Here is a 19,427-nt window from a genome sequence, read left to right on the forward strand (position 1 = left end):
GCTGAAGATAGGGGGAGGCGGAGCGGTAGAGAGTAGAGAGTAGAGAGTAGAGAGTGTAAGTAGCGGGTTTCTGGGGCGTCTTGGAGTGCTACAAGCGAGTAGATCTGTGGACTGGAATGGGTATTTAATCTGTTTTTTTTTGAAATGGTTTCGCGGGGGTTGGCGGAAGGTGTATTGTGTTGATATGTAGGTTGAATGGCGGAGATTTAGATGGACGGATGAATAGACGACGATGAGAAGGAGGAGAACGATCAATCTACAAGATAGCAATGTAAAAAAAAAAAACTTACATTACGCCGTGGTATAATATACACATCTGTTTTTTTTTGTTCTCCTCCTGTATGTCAAGAGCTATACAAAGTCATTCTTTCACCACCACCACCACCACCACCACCATTACCCTGACCTAGTCCCCCTCTCCCCCACTTTTTTGTTTTGTTCTGTTTTATTGCGACGGGTATAAACGCCTTCTTTCTCTACCTACCTACCTACCTACCTACCTATCTATATATCTACCTAGATATTTTAGAACGTACATTGTTGATTTCCACACGGCCATCACGTTTAACCTAGATAACGAGAACAACAACTAGAGAAAAATGGAAGAAAGAAAAAGAGGGATACTATTATGCCCTCCTGCTAATAGCCAGATACACAGCTTGGAATTCATCGCCTTCGCTATCTGTGTCTTCATCATCATCATCATCATCTTCTTCTTCTTCTTCTTCTATATCTTCCTCACTCGCACTCCCACTCTCTTCTTCACGTTCCGCACCCTTACCCGAATTCAACCCATGACCATCTCCATCTCCATGTGCATCTGCATCGGAATACGTACACGGGATATTATATCGCCGACTCTGCATTTTCCTGTGCGCGCCGCTTCCAGCCTGTATATCATTATCGCGGTACCAATTGACCTTTGCACCAGCGTCAGTGTTAGGGTCAGCATCGGCATAACATCCACTCCGCACCACATCCTCCTCATCTTCATCTTCATCTCCATTTTCACCTTCATCATCGCCATCCCAATCATTACCGTCATCATCGTGAACTAGTATCCCCGCACCGCTAATACAACACCGTTTCCCATTCCCATACCCATTCCTAGTCCTCGTCCTATACCCAGGTCCATGGCATGCGGTTTTTCTTTTCACAGCCTTACTACACATGGTGGAAAAGTCACGCGTTGCCGGTGATGCGGTGGAGCGTAGCATTGCAGTGGCGGTGGGAGACGATGTAGCGCGGAGGAGGGATGTGCTTTGGTGTGAGGGCTCGGGTTCGTTTGGATGGTTGTGGGGGTTTGATTGCTGCTGCTGCGACATTTTTGAATGTGAGCAAGAAAGAGAAATAAATTATGTCGATTAATAGTGAAATTGGAAGGGCAAGAAGAGCAGCCGAGGAAGAGAAATAAGATTAGAAAAAGTCGGTTGAACTTGGTCTCAGATGGAAACAGTATTTCATGACTTCATAACTTGATTGTTTCTAGCACGTGTTGAAACCAAGACATCTTGTAACAAGACATCAGGTGCTGCTTGTTTGTTTGCCATAGCCACAGATCCTGAATCGCCCTAGTCCGTCTGGTTGACAACCGCATCCTGCTTCACGTTAGCACTGATCGTCCTGAAACCTTCATAAACTTACCCTAGCTACCGCATACAGAGGCCGAACGCCAGTCCAGTATTCAAACTGACTTACACCCTGGCCAACCAATACCTCTAGTCCATTGACCGTCTTCCAGCCATTGTCCATTGCGAGTTGGATAAGCGCGGTAACAGCCGGCTTGTATGCCATCTCAAGCAGGATCCTCTCTGCACCCGCTTCAATGTCCCTCACGGAAGCCTTGCCCTTTTCAAACAACGCGCAAAGACTCTCGCGGATAGCAATGTCAATAGGCCGGTCGGCAGGAATGGTGCCAATGGCAGCTCGGGGTGCGGATTCAAGGGCTTCGACATCAGCTGGCGAGTTCAGTACTTGGACGTTGTACTCAGCCGAAAAGGCATTCTTGAGAACTTCCATCTTCTCTGGGTTGCGACCGAGGAGGTAGATTGGTCCGTAGCCCATCTCCTTCAAGGCGTGGATGGCTGCACGACTGGTGCCACCGCCGCCGATGACGAGTGCAGAGCCTGTTCCCTGAGCTCCGGAATGGCGTAGGATTTGCACCATGCCCAGGTAGTCTGTGTTACGGCCGATCAGGCGTGTTACTTCCTTGCCAGTGGTCTCATCGACTGAGACTTCAGGAACAATGGTGTTGACTGCGCCAATTACCTCCACCTCTGGACCAACGCCATCGAGCAACGGTATTATGTCCTGCTTCAGAGGAATAGTGACACTGGCACCGCCAAAGTCTGGTGAGTGGATAATGTCGCGTACAGAGTCTACCGATGTAGTCTCGTGGCCCCCATAGGTGTGAGGCAATCCAGTTTCGCGGAAGAGCGTGTTATGAAGACGCGGGCTGGGACTTTGGGCAATCGGCGAACCGAAAATGAAAAACTTCTTGCTTGGAATCTCGCCCATCAGCGACAGACCGCGACGAATGTCCGCAGCCGAAAGCTGACCAGGTGCGGTAGCAGAAGGAAGAAGAGGATGCGAGACAGGTGTCATGAAGCCATTCAAGATTCTGCTCAGCTTGCCATGTTCACCCATATTGATGGCAATGAGAGGTATAGGATGTGCTGAGTGTGACCAGCTCTTGAACTCGGCAAGCGCAAAGTTGTCTTCAATCGACTTTGCAACACCAACGAGCTTGATGACAGTACCGTACTGGAGCGCACGGTTATAGTAAGCCATCCAGGAGCCGTTTCTCCAGTCCAGCTCGCCCTTGGGGTCGTGGTGACTTGCGAGGATCTCAGAGAAACCTCGATTCTCCGATATCTCTCGTAGGATGTCTTCGGGCATAGTCATCTCCAAGTCAACAAACTCGCACCCCAGTCGCAATGCCTCTCGATAGAGCGCGCGAGCCTCGTCGTATGCTTTATCTGGGAATTTACCGCCTTGCGCCTTTGTTCTCAAGGTGAAGATGAGCGGTATCGAGGTGACTGTGCGCAGAATGGAGAGCTGCTCAATGACAAAGTCTGGTGTTGGGAGGCCCTCTTGACCGTCAGGATCTTCGAGCAAATCAACCCTTAGCTCAACCGCATCCGATCCAACCACTATATCGGGCAGTGTTTTGATGCAAGGCCTGAGCTCCGGCGCAGAGAGACAGACGAAGAAAGAATGCTTTCTTCTTTTCAAAGCCTTCAATACTGAAACCTTGCCTGTGATGATGCTCAGGAAACGAGACATGTCTTCCTGTGCCTGAGCAAGGTCGCCGGATCCAGCGATCTGGCTATGGAAGCGATAGTTGCTGCATTCAATGTACCAGTCCTTGCGTCGCAACCAAACACCCATGATGTCATCCACATAAGCTGGTCTTGTCTTATCGATCTGGAGGTATTCGATCACTTTATGAATGTCTCGTGAGACAAGTATTACGATGCCGCCGTTTGTGTGGTAGTCGATAAGAATTTTGCGCGCTGCCGGTGTCTCAACTACCCCTCCACCACATGCAAAGACATAGCCATGAGGTTTCTCTTTGACAGTCCTCTCGAGTAACTTTAGCTCTTCGTCTCGGAACCCTTCCCAGCCCTTCTCCTTGATTAGTTCAGGAATTGTCATACCGACATATTCCTCAAGGGCAGTGTCTAGGTCAACAAGAGACCACCCGAGAGCACGTGCCGCCCATGCACCAGCCGTCGTCTTGCCAGCGCCTCGCATTCCGACGATGAAGATGGACTTTTTCTCAGTCTTTGATGCAGTCTTTTGCGTGCTGGGTTTGGGTGGCAGCTCCACGCCCTCAAGCTTGGCTTTGAAGATTTGGTTCAGGCTGTCCCAGTAGCCTGGCCATGTCTTTCCTGTGCATTCTTTTTCGAGAATGAGTACAGGCGCGGGCGCGACTAGCGAAAGGAGAGCGAAGCTCATAGCGACACGATGATCATCGTAGCAGTGAATGCCGACCTTGGGAGCATCAAGCTCATAGCTCTTTCCGTCAACCTCAATGCCGTCGTCAAACTGCCTGCAAGTCACGCCGAATTTTGCCAGCTCGTCTTCCATGGCCTGAATTCGATTGCATTCCTTTACACGTTGGTTCGCGATACCGTAGATGCGGGTGGTGACACTGGAGCCGTTTGAGGATGCTACTGCAGCTAGAACAGACGCTGTAAGGAACGCATCCGTCATTGGCTCCATGTCGATTTCCTTGACAGCCTTGAGTTGGCCGCGCGGTGGGCCGGTGACGGTGGTTGATGTTGCTGATTGCTCAACTGTACAACCCATTGGCTTGAGCACCTCGACCGCGAATCGAGCGTCGCCTTGAAGAGAGCTGGAGCCGATGTTAGGAACTGTGCAAGTAGTACCGGTGATGGCTGCGATGGCGAGTGGGTAGGTGGCCGAGCTAGCATCACTCTCAACTTCGTATTCGGGTGGGTTGGTGTATGGTTTGTTGGGAATGTGGTAGGTGTTGGGGTCGCTCTGAGATCGCTCAACCTGCACTCCAAAAGAAGCCATCATGGCAATGGTCATGTCAATGTAGGGCTGAGAGATGACCTTGCCGCCGACTAGGCGGAGCGTTACTGGCTTCTTGGAGTATGGGGCGCTCAACAAGATAGATGATACGTATTGCGAAGACACATTCGCGGTCAGCTCAATTTCGCCCGTGAAGGAATCAGAGCCAAAGCCTCCGCAGGCTGAGATTCGCAGCGGAAGGCTGCCTTCGTTCTCCTGGTAATCAATCTCAACGCCCATGGTACGAAGCGATTTCACAAGCGGGCCGATGGGTCGCTCCTTCATACGCGCATTTCCAGTGACGACGGTTGATGTGACACCATCTGTGGGCTGGCAGAGCGCTGTCACTGAGGTCAAGAAACGCGCTGCTGTGCCAGCATTGCCCAAGTAGAGTTCGTTGCTTGATGCCTTCAGGTTGCCGCCGTTACCGGTAACCACCAACTCCTTGCCGTCATTTTCCCATGCAAAACTTGCGCCCTGCATCTTTGCAAGTGCATCAAGCATGACCTGGGTGTCGTCCGAGTGGAGCAGATTGGTGATACGGCATGAGCCGGTTCCGAGCGCAGCAAGCACGAGCACGCGGTTTGAAATACTCTTTGACCCAGGAGGTGTGCATGTCACATTCAGGTCGGCCGGGATACCCGGGTGCACAGATATGCTTGGTGACAGCGCGATCCTAATGTCACGGTCCTCAACTGAGCTGGCCTTTTTCTCGTGTGTTCGGCCAATGCCTGAGAGGAGGACAATCTTCTTGGTCTTGCCGGCGTTTTTCTTGTCTACAGCCATAATCTTGATGAGCTCATCCACTGGGCAGCGCTTGTTGGCTGACCGTTTCCGCACGGTCTTGTCGGCTAGCGACGTAGGCAGTCCGTAGCTTGCAATGCACTTTGTGAGGCGAGCAACGGCAGACGGGTCCAGTACGCCCAGGTATCGTGCCAGCTCCGCCTCTTTGACCATTCCTATCGCAACGCACTCTCCATGGAGAATCTGTGGAGTGAGAATGGCTTCGTATGCGTGGCCGATGGAGTGTCCAAAGTTGAGCAGATTGCGGAGGCCGCCTTCTCGCTCGTCTGCAGAGACCACCTCGGCCTTGACACGTACGGAGCCCAGCACTATCCGCTTGAGTATGGCGGCTATGCTGTCAAAGTTCTTGCGCCCATCTACAGGCTTTTGCTCAATGGCAGCAAGAATGTCATTTGCATTGCCCTCGAGCGCCGTGAATTCGTCCTCGTTCCAGATGGCGGCCGTCTTGATCACCTCTGCCATGCCGTTGATGACCTCCCTCTTTGGCAGCGACTCCAAAAACTGCAGGTCAATGTAGATTCTCTCGGGCTGCCAGAAGGCGCCAATCAGGTTCTTGCCTGCAGGCACATCAATGGCCGTCTTGCCGCCTATACTCGAGTCTACCATGGACAGCAGCGTCGTGGGCACGTTCACAAACTTGATGCCACGCATGTACGTTGCGGCAACGTAGCCTATCATGTCCCCAATCACACCACCACCCAGCGCTATTATCACGGTGTCGCGCACGCATCCCTGCGACAGCAGCCAGTCCTCGACGGCGGCCTTTGTGTGTCGCGACTTGGAAGTCTCGCCGGGAGATATTTGGTAGGTGAGAAGGCGAGGGGCCGACGAGAGCGACGAGGCGGCGGATGAGAAGGCACGTTCAAACGTGGGCGCGTAGAGAGGGCCGATGTTGGTGTCGGTGATGAGGACATAGGTCGACGACGGAATGCTGGTTAGCAGATCCTGGGCGATGTAATTCTGCCATATTCCATAGTCGACGACTATCGAGTCTTTGCCGAGAATGGTGACTTTGGTAGGCTCCGCGCCGCTGCCCGCCATGGTGGGCTATTATTGTGGTGCGAGGCTCGACAACCACGGATAAAGCGAGGGTCGTGGTCTCAGCAGGGCCAATGCAAGAAAAGAAAAAAAGAGGTTGCTGCTCGCTCTCTCTGGACTGCGTGCGTGTGAGTCAGGCCGAGAATTACGCTTTTCCGGAGTCCCTGCGTGGTTTGAGGCGTCACGTCAGAGCTCACCGCCATCGGACCTGCAGCAACACGCGGGGCCGCCCCCTGTCCTCTCCGGCCACGGCGTCTCCAACCCACCAACATCAACATGTCCATGTACGCTGCAATCGCCAGTCGCCGGGTACTGCACCCTGAGCTTGTCCATCGCGGCCACGGACAAGGCCAAGTCAGAAGATCCGTTTGCACCAAAGCGTCACGTGCCTTTGCTTCTTCACCGTCCAACCGGAGTCCTGGCCCATCCCTATCCGCGTACTGAGCATCATGTCGCTACTTTGGTTGTTTTTGAAAAAGACCAATAACATGGACAGGGGCTTCTTTTCCGCAGGTTGGGAGAGACTCCAACCATTTTCTGACTGATCTGCTTTCTAGCAAGCCATCTTCGTTTGGCCCTGCTGGAGTCCTGGAGTATAGCTGGCCCTCTCCCTCCAATCTGCCTATCCGCTTGCCGTCCAACTCATACGAACCACCAACGCCTACAGATTGACCGAGTTGCTATATGCACCTCGTCTCAAATAGAACACCAATCGCCCTACGCTTCACCCATCCATGGTCGGCACCGGTATACAGGCTCGCGGAAACCCGCAGCCCGTGTCAATCAAACGCTTGTTCCAAACACCCAAGACCGCAAGAGCGGAAGATGTATTGGCATGCAGTTGCATCCATGTGCCCGAGCCTCGGATCTGTCCTACGGTAACTGGAGCGGGACAAACTGCGGAGAGACAAACGAGCGTGTGGGTGCCCGAGGACCTCATTGGAGCACCTGCATCTTCCACGGCGTACACCTATGACCTCGTTCAGTCATAATCAGCTGGCTGAATTCCAGTCAATCCATGAAGGACAAAGATAGTAGGGGTTAGTCCTAATCTGAGCACATCTGGTTGTACGACATGTCCAGTGAGGCCTTGTAGGGCTTGCCACTTCTCTTGTGCAATCCTTCACCATTTTGCATTCTTCAGTCATGCGAATAGCAAGTACATGATTGGTGGCATTTCCACGTGGTGGGGCTTGGTCGCATGTTGCCATATTCCAATGACCTGGTCTCAACGACAAAGCAGCAGCTTGACATATCACCTTGAACTTCGAAGTCGCGGCATAATTCCCTACGACCGCTCAAAGGGGGTCGTGGCAAAGCGACAGTTCAGAGGGGGCAAAAGTAGCCCCTTCATTCTCCTTGCCCCAACCGTGTCAGACTCTTCTTTCGCCAACCATCGTTATCATCAACACCATCAGCAATGCATCGGCCAAGATACTCAACTGCCATGTGGTGCTTGGCCTTTGGTTGCTTCCTTTGGCCCGTCCCTTACGACATCCATGCTTTTCTCCAAGAATGCAAGAGCATGCAGAACCACCAAGCATCGAAGAGAAAGAAAGAGGTGCAGCATTGGTGCAGCGTCCCATTGTATGTCTGCGAATCAACTTCAGCCTTAGTGAGTGCATAACTTCCAGTGTACCGACTATCCGGCTGGGCAAGACTCACGACTCGCCATTTGTAATACAAACACTGTCACACGCGTGCTATGGCGAGCATTATCATCTCTATCCCCCCCAGGTTGCACTTTCCGCATAACACGCGTATCCAGCCGTGTTTATCTCGCTAAGCAGTATCCATATTTTGAATTTGGTCAAAATCTCCGACGTGAAGAGAGCTCTTGTTGGTGTATGTCTGGTGCCAAGGGTATAGACGTAGGCTAAGGATTTGGCGCCTTGGGCTGATCACCACAACACAATCACCGGGGTAAAGGAACGCGGGGACAATTTTGCACGGCACTTCGTTTCAGATCTGGTTCGCTTGGTGATTGGCATTTAGGCCGTCCATCCAGCTGAGCAAAGCATTCTTCTCCGAGGTCTGGTGGGAAACGCCCGTCCAGTACGACTTGAGCAGACTGCCGACGAATACGGAACTCAAGTTTAATAGCAGCACTCTACATTTGAGCCTACATCCACTCAACGTACTGTCTTGAAGGGATTGATCAAGAATAGGGGGGCTGTCAAGATATCTGTCTCATCAATGGATTTAATGAGGTAGGATTGATACGCTCTCCAGCTTTCCTAATCTGACCCAAGATCCAAGGGTCTCCGAATCCTGGTCAGATATCCAAGGCGCACGAGCCATCCACTGTTTAGCGATCCAAGAGTAGAAGATGCTTGGAAATACCATTGCATGCAGGTTCCAAGAATGCCATGGCGGGCAAACGGTTATCGGCACTTCTCGTCTGCGAATGCACAGCAGTCTTGGGATGACAGGACTAGTGAATTCAACGGCGCGTCTATCGGGTTACCAAGGCCGTGGCACTTCTAGTTTCCCCATGGGGCTGAGCACACATGCTCCAGGTGGTCGGGTTATAAGTTCAAGACGGGGACCAGTGTGCTAGGTCTGTCACCGAGGATCGCCGCGTTCTTACTCCTTTGCCGGTACAACCCTTTTCTAATCTCATTTCTTCAAGTACCGCTTGTTGTATTCGAAGCATGAATACACACGCAGAGGACCCGGTGCACAATGCACCGGATTACAAGGACGAAAAAGGCTCCGATACCTCGCCGACCCCACCCATGAAAGTCGAGGATGTCGAAAACTCCGCCGGGTCGATGGAGATTGATGCCGCGACTGAGGCAAGAGTGTTGAGGAAGTTGGACGTTCGCATTGTACCAATGATTTGCTGGATCTATTTGATGAACTTCATGGACCGAGGTGTGTTGAGATTATCTGGCAGTGGAGTCCCTCTAACAACGTGATAGTCAACATTGGAAATGCACGTCTCTACGGCATGGAGGAAGACCTTGGTATGGACGAAACAAGCGACCAGTTCCAGCTTGCAGTCTCCATCTTATTTGTCACCTATGTTGTAAGTTGCTGCCCAAATACAAGATCTGTATACATACGCTTACCGTCTGGTAGCTCTTCGAGACGCCCAGTAATATGATTATCAAGAGTGAGTCATGCATATCCAGTGTGCAGGAAAGTATACTAATGACACTGTTCGTCAATAAGGGATGCAGCCAGCGAGGTATCTTGGAGGACTCATGTTCGTATGGGGACTTGTAGCCACTTTTACTGCTTTTGTCAACAACTACGCTGCTTTGATCGCCTGCAGACTTCTCCTAGGAGTTTTCGAAGCAGGATTGTTTCCTGGAGTCATACTATACCTGTCAATGTTTTACAACAGGAGGAATGTATCCCTCAGACAGGCAACTTTCTACGGTACTTCTGCCATAGCTGGTGGACTAGGAGTAAGTAAACAATACCCGTATCTTCTCCAAGAGTTGCTCTGACAGCTTACAGGGACTGGTCGCTTACGCTATTGGCGAGATGGATCGTGCAGCAGGATGGAGGGGTTGGAGATGGAGTAAGTTTGCACTGTGAACATTGCGCCGAATATCTGCTAATCTGATTTTTCCTAGTTATTCTTATCAACGGCATCCCGACTGTACTAACCGCCATCGCCGTTCCATTCGTTCTTCCAAACAGCCCCGAAACGGCCAAGTTCTTGACCGAAGACGATCGACGAATTTTGATCCAAATGCGCATGAGAGAAGTCGGTCAGACAGCAGCCGGACAAGAATTCCACAAAGAAGATGTCATGAATGGTGTCAAAGACTGGAAGGTCTATGCCTACGCCATTGCTCAGTTTGTCGGACTTGGCATGCTCTACAGCTTTTCGGTGTTCCTTCCCACAATTATCAACGGGCTAGGAGGTGGCTGGACCCGTCAAGAAGTCCAAGCTCTGACCATCCCCGTGTACGTCGCTGGCTTCATTACCTACGTCGTTGGAGCATACTATAGCGACAAGACACAGCAGAGGGGCCTCTTTTGCATTGCCGGCCTCGCTGTGAGCTTGATCGGATACATCTTTCTCATTGCAGACAAGGGCCTCGGCCTCAGTTTTGCTGGCTGTTTTATCGTGGCCCTAGGACTTTGGGTCGCAACCGGAATTGCCTTTTCCTGGATCGGTGTCAACAACCCTCGGTATGGAAAGCGAGCCTTTGCCAGTGGCATGCAAATTACCATTGGAAATTGCTCCGGCATCGCCGCTCCATTCTTGTACAGCAGCGCTACAGCGCCTACATACAAGCCTGGATACGGTGCTACTATCGGGCTACTGACACTGGGTATTGCAATCTACACAGCATTACACTTGTACTTCCGCATGAAGAACAAGAAGAAGATGTCCGGCCAAGAGGACTGGAGGATCGAGGGCAAGACTGAAGAAGAGATTGCGGAGATGGGAGAAGACAACCCAAGATATTTGTACACAATTTGAGCGCGTTTTTGTAATATCGCATTCATAGTCTGCGCTATGTTTAGTTAGGGCCTCATCGAATTAGCTTAGCAATAAAATCATGATCAAGACTATGATTTTCCGTGGTCCGTGAATAGAACCTTGGTCTTGACTTCGTGATGTGTTGCATAACGACGCCCCTAACTGGACCCCTCCATTTCATCACGTGGCTAATTAGTCTCAGTTAGTACTAGCCTATCTGACATCATTCAGGACTCGTCCTGTTGGTCAAATGATCCTCGCTCGAACCGCCACGGATGCAAACCCGCTCGCTGCATTAAAGTCTCCGTACACCTACATCGTCAATATCGTAATTTGGACATCGCTGAATGCCAAGCATATCTTTTGCTGGAGCCAAAAAACGCAAGACGCGTCATTCAGGGTACACGTTTAGAAGAGCACGTCAGGAGCCTGGTATCACTATGCTTGGCCCTGCCGAGAGCGGACTTTTACACCTCGTCGATGAGCTTCTCCTCAACATCATCGACCATATTGATTCCCGAGATGCGCTATGCAGTCTCGCTGCGACATGCACAAGATTCCAGGGGCTTGTTGAGCCGTATATCTGGCGAAATATCGAGGTGCTCAAGGGCGAGCATGCACGCAGGGTCGCCAGAGCACTTGACGCCCGGGAGGAGCGATCGGATTACATCCAAGACCTTGCCATCCGATATCACGACCAATATCGCGATGGGATAGAAGACTTGAATCACTTTGTAGGCTTGATGCGCAGGCTACGGCATCTGCACATTGAGAGCCCCTGTCCAAACAACTCAGAATGGCAGCTAGGAAAGATATATTTTGATGGGTACTCGAGGATCGACTACACCAACTTACTAGCTAGTGCCGTGTATCCTCGGATGGATATGCCCATGGCTTTGCCCGCGTTGCAGTCGTGTAGGTTCAAGCATCGAGATGAATAGAGACAGGCTGACCTGCGATAGTAACACTACATGCGCATGGCTCGGGAGACAATAAGTTCACTCTTGGCCGTGCAGTTGCCATGTTTAGACATCCAACACTACGCAATATCACCCTGTCGTGCCTGAACTTCGACACCAGAGTCGGAGGGCCGTTTGAAGTTGCTGAGCACGAAGTCAAGTCGACGCCGCTTCAATCGCTGACCCTCATCGAATGCAACGTTGGCGTGCAGTTTCTAGATGCCGTTCTGAGTCTCCCAAAGGCCTTGAAGGAGCTATCGATTGGTGAGCGACTGCACGTCTTTGAAGGCTGCCAGCCGTTCATGGATCCAGACCACCGCACATCCTCAAAGCTATTCCTTACTGCGCTGCAAAGGCAAGCAGACTCCTTGCTGCGCTTGACCCACTGCGGAGGCCACCTTGGACACCTGACTCCGCGCGACACGGATCCAGAGGGCGCTGCAAAACTACGCTCGCTGGTTCAACTCGAGCAGCTTGAACTAGGCTTCGAGTCACACCTTTACTACTATCTCCGCCGGAATGGTTTTCCACCGGCTCTCAAATCTCTCAAGATGCTCGACTCTGCCATTTCCATTAATTCTGGCCAAAACCTGCGCTCCCTGTCTGAAATCACCTTCAGGTCGCTTCTCTCGCTTGCCAAGGAATGCCTACCCCATACTCTGGCCGAAGACTTTACGCTACATTTGAAGTTTTCAGACCACTCGTTCTTCCGTCTTTTCGAAATCGGAGACCCGACCGAGCAATCGCACTTCCTGAGTGCGCTCTTCTTCGACCGCGCAGCAACGTACAAGATTGTGTCGACGCTGAAATCGTACAGCCCAAAGTCGCATTTCATCGTCTCGCGCGAAACATTTTCTGGTGGAAAGTCATTTATTCCACCGTACATGCACGGCGAGGAGCTCCCGGTGGAAGAAGAAATGTACAACAGCGATGACTTTTGGCGCTTCAACGGTATCAATTACCGCATCATAGACGACGAGAACTGGAGGAGCGAGCTCAAGAAGGGAAACAAATTGCGTGTTTGTAAGCGGTGCCAGCGAAGAGGATTCAGTGTAGATGAATGTCTTAGTCTGGGAAACGGCAGCGCGTGTCTCCCTTGCTGCAGAGGCACCAGCGTAGAACCATGTGAATGGGACAACGATGAAGAAGCCGACGAGCCTATTACCGAACAGAACTAGATCTAGACAATCGGGAAATATAAAGGGAGCATCAAAGTTGGATTTTTTTTTGGATTACAGAAACTGTATCTATATTTTTCCAGGATCATTATTTCATTCTCGTTAAAGAAGAATAAGATTCGGAAATACATCAGGGATGGCTGCTCTCTCTCTCTCTCCCTATCTCTCTCTCTTTGTATTTACGCAAAGCCGCGCCATCCTCTCGCAAGCAAATCGACATATTCTTACAAAGTATACCTATAAAACGGGCTCTTGTCTCCCATAAGCAGCAATTCCTCCTCCGAGTACCTTGCGCGAATCGCGTCCTCGCCGTGCTCCGCAATCAGCAAATCGCGCTTCTTATTCTCGTTTGAGTACGCCCAGCGCAGCACAAACGTCATGAGAATAGCGAGACAGCACATGGACAAACTGGCGGCAAAACCCGTCGTGTACTTGGGGGCCTCGCGCGCAAGATAAACATTGCTGCCCATGATGCCGCCCATGTTCCCCACGGAAATCAGGAGCGCCATGCCGACGGCGCGCTTGGACGACGGCGCCAGCGAGTTTCCGATCCACGATACCAGGCACGTGAAGGGGCAGTAGAGCCCGCCGGCAACGGGGAACAGGAAGCCGTAGGTGATACCCGGGTATTTTGGCTTCGGGATCGCGAGCTGCGCGATGAAGCCCGCGACGGCGATGGAGTACCCCGCGATGATGTAGGGAGAGCGGCGGCGCGTCAGATCAGAGGCCCAGGCGAATATCAGCGTTAGGATCGCGGCGAAAACGTAGATGGGGATGGTCAGGAGCTGCGCGTTTGCGCTCGTGTAGCCGAGGCCTTGGATGACGGAAGGCACGGTCGCGGTGAAGCTGTTGCATGTGATATCAGCCTCTTTCTTGATAGAAAAAAAGAAAACGGGGTGATGAACAAAAAAAAGAGTACGTACCCATACACACCGACGGTGTTGCCCCAGAAAACAACCGTCGCAGCCCAAATCTTCCAGTCTGAGAGTCCGGCGAGAATCTGCTGCTTGCCAATCTTATCGGCATTTGTCGTTTGGCCCTGGCCCGAGCCTGCGTCGTTAGAGAGACGAGCAACGAGGAGATCGCGTTCGGGCTGGGTGAGAAATTTCGCCGTCTCAGGGCTGTCCGGGAGGATCTTCCAGATGACGAGGGCGAGGGCAATGGGGATGAGACCTTCGATTAGAAAGATCCACTTGTTTGTGTTAGCAAAAAAAAAGAAATGTCCTTCTTATAGAGAAATCACATCTAGCTGCTTACCTGCCATCCTGCGCGTCCGGAACGCCCGTCAAGCTTTTCGATGCCGTAGGCGAGGAGACCGCTGAAGGCGCCGGCGAGAGAGGCGGCGATGTAGAAGACGGCCATGCGGCGTTGGACTTCGAAGCGGCGGTACCAGAGTGTTAGGAGGAATGTTGCAGCAGGGAAGAAACCCGACTATAGCATTGAATTAGTACGCGGAGTCAAATCTGGAAGTGTTTGGTTTTTTGGGGGGGCTTCACGTACTTCTGTAACACCCAAGAAGAAGCGGCCTGCGAGAAGACCGCCGTAGCTGGACGTCAGGCCCATCAGCGTCATGACGAGACCCCAGCTGAACATCAGAATCGCCATCCAGTAGCTGGGGCGCATCATCTTGAGAACAATGTTGCTGGGGACTTCGAGGAGAGTGTATGGAACGAAGAAGAGCGTAACGGCAGTGTTGTACTGCGAGCCGCTCATTTTGAGATCTTTCGTCATGCCCGCAATCTTTGCATTGCCAACTGTTTGTGTGTTAAATCTCTGTTACCAGAAACCGAGGGTGGCGATGATGGCAAGACATACTGTTGCTTCGGTCGATGAAGGCGACGAGGTAGAGCAAGGACAGCAAAGGCACAAGTCTCATGTCGACCTTCCTCAGCACACGCGCAGCCTCTTTCTCATCGTACTCGACTGTTTGCGCCTCGAGCTCACCCGACTTTGACGAATGCGACATCTTCTCGGCGATGTTCTCAGCCTGCTGGTGCTCGACCGAGAGCTTGTCCTGGTCCATGACGGTCGCCATGCTGGTAAACGGTATCCCCGCTCCTATCTATCCAATGCGGGATCGAGAAAACAAAGATGGACGGACTTAAAAAAAAAAGAGAAGGTGAAGACGGCAGGCAATGCACATGGCCTCGACGCATACTGGGCCAGCGCGTATGCTATAAGGATTCATTTGGGAGAATTCAAAGGTCGAAATGCACTACTGCACCCGGCATACCTGCTTTGGCAGCGATCTCCCGTTAGCATGCCCCCCTCCCCTCCGCTTGAACGAGTCGCCCGCGGGCGTGTGGAGTCTGTCAAAACGCTTTCTGGGCGGTCCGGGGTAAACAAGCACAGGCGGCCGTCTTGCGGGGTAGTGCCGCGGCGTCTGACAGGCTTCCGCTGCACAAGTTGCATGACGTCGCATGGTTGACTTCACCCATCGGATAAGTGGTAGAAGTCGGCCAAGACGCGACAGGGGCGTATTTGCCGATCCCAGAAGCCGCCGCGAGCCTATAGGCTTCGTTTTGCATGGCGGCGGTGAATAGACGGCGTGCCAGTGGGACGCAGCCAAGCAGTTCGGCGCATGGCCGACAGAAACATCGACGGAGGTCGGTGCCAGCGCCGTTGCATTCGATTCGAGGGGTGCATGGCTTGTGGACTGAGCTCTCCATGATGATATGGGTTGTCGTTATTGCTGTTACTTTTGCCCTCATTTCGCTGCCGTGCCGCTACGGGTCGGCACTGGCCACTTAATATTCATCTTAACGCCGGCCGACTATGTAGAGATCCAATGTAGTCAGATTGTAATCCGGTTGATTATTGCCTGCAGCAACAGGGGGGATTTATACGTTCGACTATGGTATACCCTGGTTCATACAATAACTGCGTAAGATGGCAAAGGTCCGATAAGAGTTGATGACAGAGTTTGACGGGCTCTTTGAATACATGTAGGAGATAGGAGAAGCATGTTGAGTACGAGTGTCATGATAGCAAGTCAATTAAGACTATCTAGTCAACACCTGGATGTACAGTCAGCGAGACACATGAGTATATATTGGAAGCTTTCGCATTGTAACCATTGTCTTGAAGCCCTAGATCATGGAAGATTGCACAATCCTCCGACTGCTGTAAGGAATATCCTAGTCGAGTAACATGTCCAGGGTGCTCCAGATCGTCTTGACACGATTGAACTGGTGGTCAGTGTTAGGTAGCAGGCCGGCGATGCTGCCTGGTGGCAAATCGCGAGCCCCCAGATTTTCAAGGGCTTCTATCCCCGCACGTTCTGTTGGTGGCGCCTACGGCGACGCCAGATTACCTCAACAACCACATCCCGACAGTCTTGATCGGTGCATTTTTGGTTCATCGCCCTTTTGCTGAAATTCACAATCGTGGTCTCCAAGTTGTTCACTTCTACTGATTTTGAGATGCTATCTAATACAGATAAAGTGATAATGTTCTTCCACGACACTTACTACCCTAAGCAGTTTTCTTCAAGGCGAGATGACTATGGAATGCAACTACATTAATCATATGCGAACAGATTAAATGCTATCACAACCTTCTCTGCGGTTTTGATCCAATTTTCGACGCAAATTCCACAGCCCTTAGCGACACGGCGTGCATCACGTGATGACTGCAGCACCAGCTAACCCCAACGCTGACCAGGCGCCCATTGACCTGGTAGACAGCCACGCTCTGCGATCCCGCATCCAAGAGCGTCCGAAGATCCGATACCAATGCCAAGGACAGATACACATTTCGAATGCAGCGCCTACTTAACAATGCCGAGGCAACGTGCTGTGGGCCCTGTATCCGACATCCGACGGCCCTCGATGCGAGCCAGCCAAGACGTGACTGTGACAAAACAAGCAATATATCGCGGGATGCGCGAGTCAGGATATACGTCATGTGGGACAACAAACTGGTAACCGCGGCTTGCGTGCATACAAGTACAGCAGGAGAGAAGAAGCGTCCAAGTGCAAGCGCTAAAAAGACAGAAGTCTATCCGTAGCACGTCGGTGAAGACCGAAGGGATTCGTATTCATTCAAGCCTCCTCCATGTCCCAGCTTGGCACGCTCGAAACTCTCCGAGGCAACGCAGCCACAAACCAGCAAAAAGAAAACATGGAAACATTATTAGCTGAACAGCCTACAGGATCCCAATCGCAATGTCGCCCTTGACCCTCGCGATAATCCGAATGTCAGCCTCCAAGTCCAGCTTGATGTGTATCTTCAGGCTTCCCTTGACATCCTTGCCGTTCTCAAGACCAAAGCCCACGTCGTCGTCTTCCTCGTCGGTATTGCCCTTGCCTTTTCCATTTTTGCCCTTCTTGCCACCGGGGTTGGTTACAGAGCCCATGGTTTCGCCCACGTCGGGAAGGCCGCGGCCGCCGGTTGCGTTGCCGTCAGTGCCCGTGAGGCTGAGAAGGAGTCAGCATGCTTTACGGGAATAAGGGGAGGGGAGCTAAGCACGTACTCTTTCGCAGCGTCTGCCATTTTGAATTCAGGCTCGCGTTCAGGTTCTGGTATGGGTGAAAAAGGCGCTGTGAGACACAGGACTGGAGGTAGGGGTAGCGACTTGGAAGGAAAGCCTGGCTTTGGTTTCGTGCGCTGAGGCAGCTGTGCTGTCCACGCCACTACTTTAGAGTCTTGTTGGTGAAGAGGTTGGAGGATCAAGTGGCCGACTGACTTTCGCGAGCATCCATCTGCTCATAAAGACCTTGACGAGAACGCTGGCTGACGTGTTTGGCTGGAGCTTCCACGTCTTCTCACAGCAGCTGCATCATTGATCCGCGGAGTCGGCGACATGATCTTCACGGGAAATGTCCCTCGAGTGGCTTCGGCACTGCGAGCCATTCGAGCATCTTTCAGCTTCAATGCACGAGATGGATAGAGCAGCTGGCTAACGCTGTAGTCTCGAGTACCGTCATCTCAATGCAGTTAAGAGCACTACTGAAAACAGATGCAAAACTCATGGGTTTCTCGGATCTGCATCCTGTGGCTTGTTACTCGTCAATGGTTTCCAGATTCATTATTGTCCTCGTCGATCACTATGTCCCAAGTGGAGCGGCAGCGGCAGACTACCGGCACCCCCTCGACAGAAAAAATGGCAGTAGTTTGTGCTTTTATTATCTAACACAACACTCTAATAGAGTAAAAGGTCTATATCTTAGAAATACTTTAGGTCTCTTATTACATTTAGTACTAGAAAGATTTAAAATACCTAAAAAGATTTATAGAATTTTAACGTTGCGCTGTGTTATAGTAGTATAGTAAGGTGCACTCCTGCTATTTAATTTGTTTAGGGGGTGCCTGTACACTAAAGAGGGGTGCAATTAGACTAGTGAATAGGTAGAGGTTAGCGTGGCGAATGGGTCTCCACCTTAGAATCTCTGTTTCTGCAATAGCTCTCCTAATACTAAGCTTAATTAAGTAACTAATAGCTTATTTTATAGCTTTAGTATAGATTTATTACTAATTAATATTAGAAATTTACTAGCTATAATAGGTAATAAGCGATACCTATTTAGGCTAGTAAGTAGAAACTTAAGTCTTAGTAAGGTAAGTAGGCTAATATCCTTTTATTTGTTATAGCTAATATATTACTTTATATAAGAAAGTTATAAATCTTAACTAAAACTATTAAATAAGCTATTTATTACTTAATTAAGTTTAGTACAGGAAAATTTATTATAGAAAAAGAGATTCTAAGGTAGAGGCCTACTTACTATATAACACCTAGCTTACTTGTATATATAGCTTACTAGTAGAGTATATTATTACCTTTTACGTATAGTTCTTGCTGTAAAACTTTAAACTAATACTTTTATATTATTTTTGTAATGGGCGGGCCCAACGGGCCGAGCGTACGACTACTTACGCCATCCATAGCCAAAAAGGCAGTAACAAGACTTCAAGCTTCTTGAAGTCCAGGTAGTCGTATAGATATACTCGATCACACACACTTTAGGCGTAGCCTCTTACAATTTTTATTAAAAAAAGGCTATACTAAAGTATCTAAGTATAGTATCTAATTGCTACTAAGGTAGTTATAACAAGCTAAACGCTCTTTAGATAGTACCTTGATAGAATCTTAGTTTAAGCTATGCGTGCGCTATCTAAACTACGTTCAGACGACAAGCGCAGAACCTTAGTGTCACCATTAGCACCTAGATTCTGCTTACCACCTAATTAGCGCTTAGATAACGCGCTTAGATACTTTAGTATAACCTTTTTCTAATAAAAATGATACAAAGGTGTTAGTCTAAAGTTTATGAACTAAGATTAACGTATTCCACCACCGAGAGTGCCACCCCACCGAGTGTGCCACTTTTTCTTGGCATCGCGAACATCACATATGAAAACTTGAATTACTCTACACTAGCTATAGATGCTTCGTACGACTCACTTGCATCTAACATAGAATCTTCTTCTACATCTTTTTGGTCGACGTACGGGCGG

At 50.6% G+C, this 19,427-nt stretch overlaps 6 protein-coding genes across 6 annotated transcripts; 2 read left to right on the top strand and 4 right to left on the bottom strand.

The window, feature by feature from the left end:
• Window positions 1-626: 626 nt before the first annotated feature.
• On the bottom strand, window positions 627-1,325 carry SETTUDRAFT_39106 (uncharacterized protein; the record flags this gene model as incomplete). The annotated part of the gene is made up of 1 exon (XM_008026190.1): window positions 627-1,325. One exon carries the CDS (start codon window positions 1,323-1,325, stop codon window positions 627-629), a length of 699 nt encoding a protein of 232 aa, XP_008024381.1.
• Window positions 1,326-1,440: 115 nt separating this feature from the next.
• On the bottom strand, window positions 1,441-6,387 carry SETTUDRAFT_176963 (uncharacterized protein; the record flags this gene model as incomplete). Its single annotated transcript, XM_008026292.1, has 2 exons — window positions 1,441-1,598; window positions 1,645-6,387. 2 exons carry the CDS (start codon window positions 6,385-6,387, stop codon window positions 1,572-1,574), a joined length of 4,770 nt encoding a protein of 1,589 aa, XP_008024483.1. The 3' UTR covers window positions 1,441-1,571.
• Window positions 6,388-9,038: 2,651 nt separating this feature from the next.
• On the top strand, window positions 9,039-10,831 carry SETTUDRAFT_108718 (uncharacterized protein; the record flags this gene model as incomplete). The annotated part of the gene is made up of 6 exons (XM_008026293.1): window positions 9,039-9,261; window positions 9,309-9,415; window positions 9,469-9,502; window positions 9,562-9,800; window positions 9,853-9,916; window positions 9,972-10,831. The coding sequence occupies 6 exons, from the start codon at window positions 9,039-9,041 to the stop codon at window positions 10,829-10,831; spliced, it is 1,527 nt and encodes a 508-aa protein (XP_008024484.1).
• Window positions 10,832-11,271: 440 nt separating this feature from the next.
• On the top strand, window positions 11,272-12,968 carry SETTUDRAFT_160883 (uncharacterized protein; the record flags this gene model as incomplete). The annotated part of the gene is made up of 2 exons (XM_008026294.1): window positions 11,272-11,746; window positions 11,794-12,968. The coding sequence occupies 2 exons, from the start codon at window positions 11,272-11,274 to the stop codon at window positions 12,966-12,968; spliced, it is 1,650 nt and encodes a 549-aa protein (XP_008024485.1).
• Window positions 12,969-13,192: 224 nt separating this feature from the next.
• On the bottom strand, window positions 13,193-15,003 carry SETTUDRAFT_108740 (uncharacterized protein; the record flags this gene model as incomplete). The annotated part of the gene is made up of 5 exons (XM_008026295.1): window positions 13,193-13,814; window positions 13,892-14,160; window positions 14,226-14,399; window positions 14,469-14,722; window positions 14,784-15,003. The coding sequence occupies 5 exons, from the start codon at window positions 15,001-15,003 to the stop codon at window positions 13,193-13,195; spliced, it is 1,539 nt and encodes a 512-aa protein (XP_008024486.1).
• Window positions 15,004-17,000: 1,997 nt separating this feature from the next.
• On the bottom strand, window positions 17,001-17,764 carry SETTUDRAFT_168776 (uncharacterized protein). The gene is made up of 2 exons (XM_008026296.1): window positions 17,443-17,764; window positions 17,001-17,386 (listed from the first exon to the last, which is right to left on the bottom strand). Exons 1-2 carry the CDS (start codon window positions 17,460-17,462, stop codon window positions 17,116-17,118), a joined length of 291 nt encoding a protein of 96 aa, XP_008024487.1. The 5' UTR covers window positions 17,463-17,764; the 3' UTR covers window positions 17,001-17,115.
• Window positions 17,765-19,427: the final 1,663 nt, after the last annotated feature.

The sequence above is a fragment of the Exserohilum turcica genome (genome assembly GCF_000359705.1).
Source record: "Exserohilum turcica Et28A unplaced genomic scaffold SETTUscaffold_17, whole genome shotgun sequence".
In the NCBI taxonomy this organism is placed as follows: domain Eukaryota; kingdom Fungi; phylum Ascomycota; class Dothideomycetes; order Pleosporales; family Pleosporaceae; genus Exserohilum; species Exserohilum turcicum.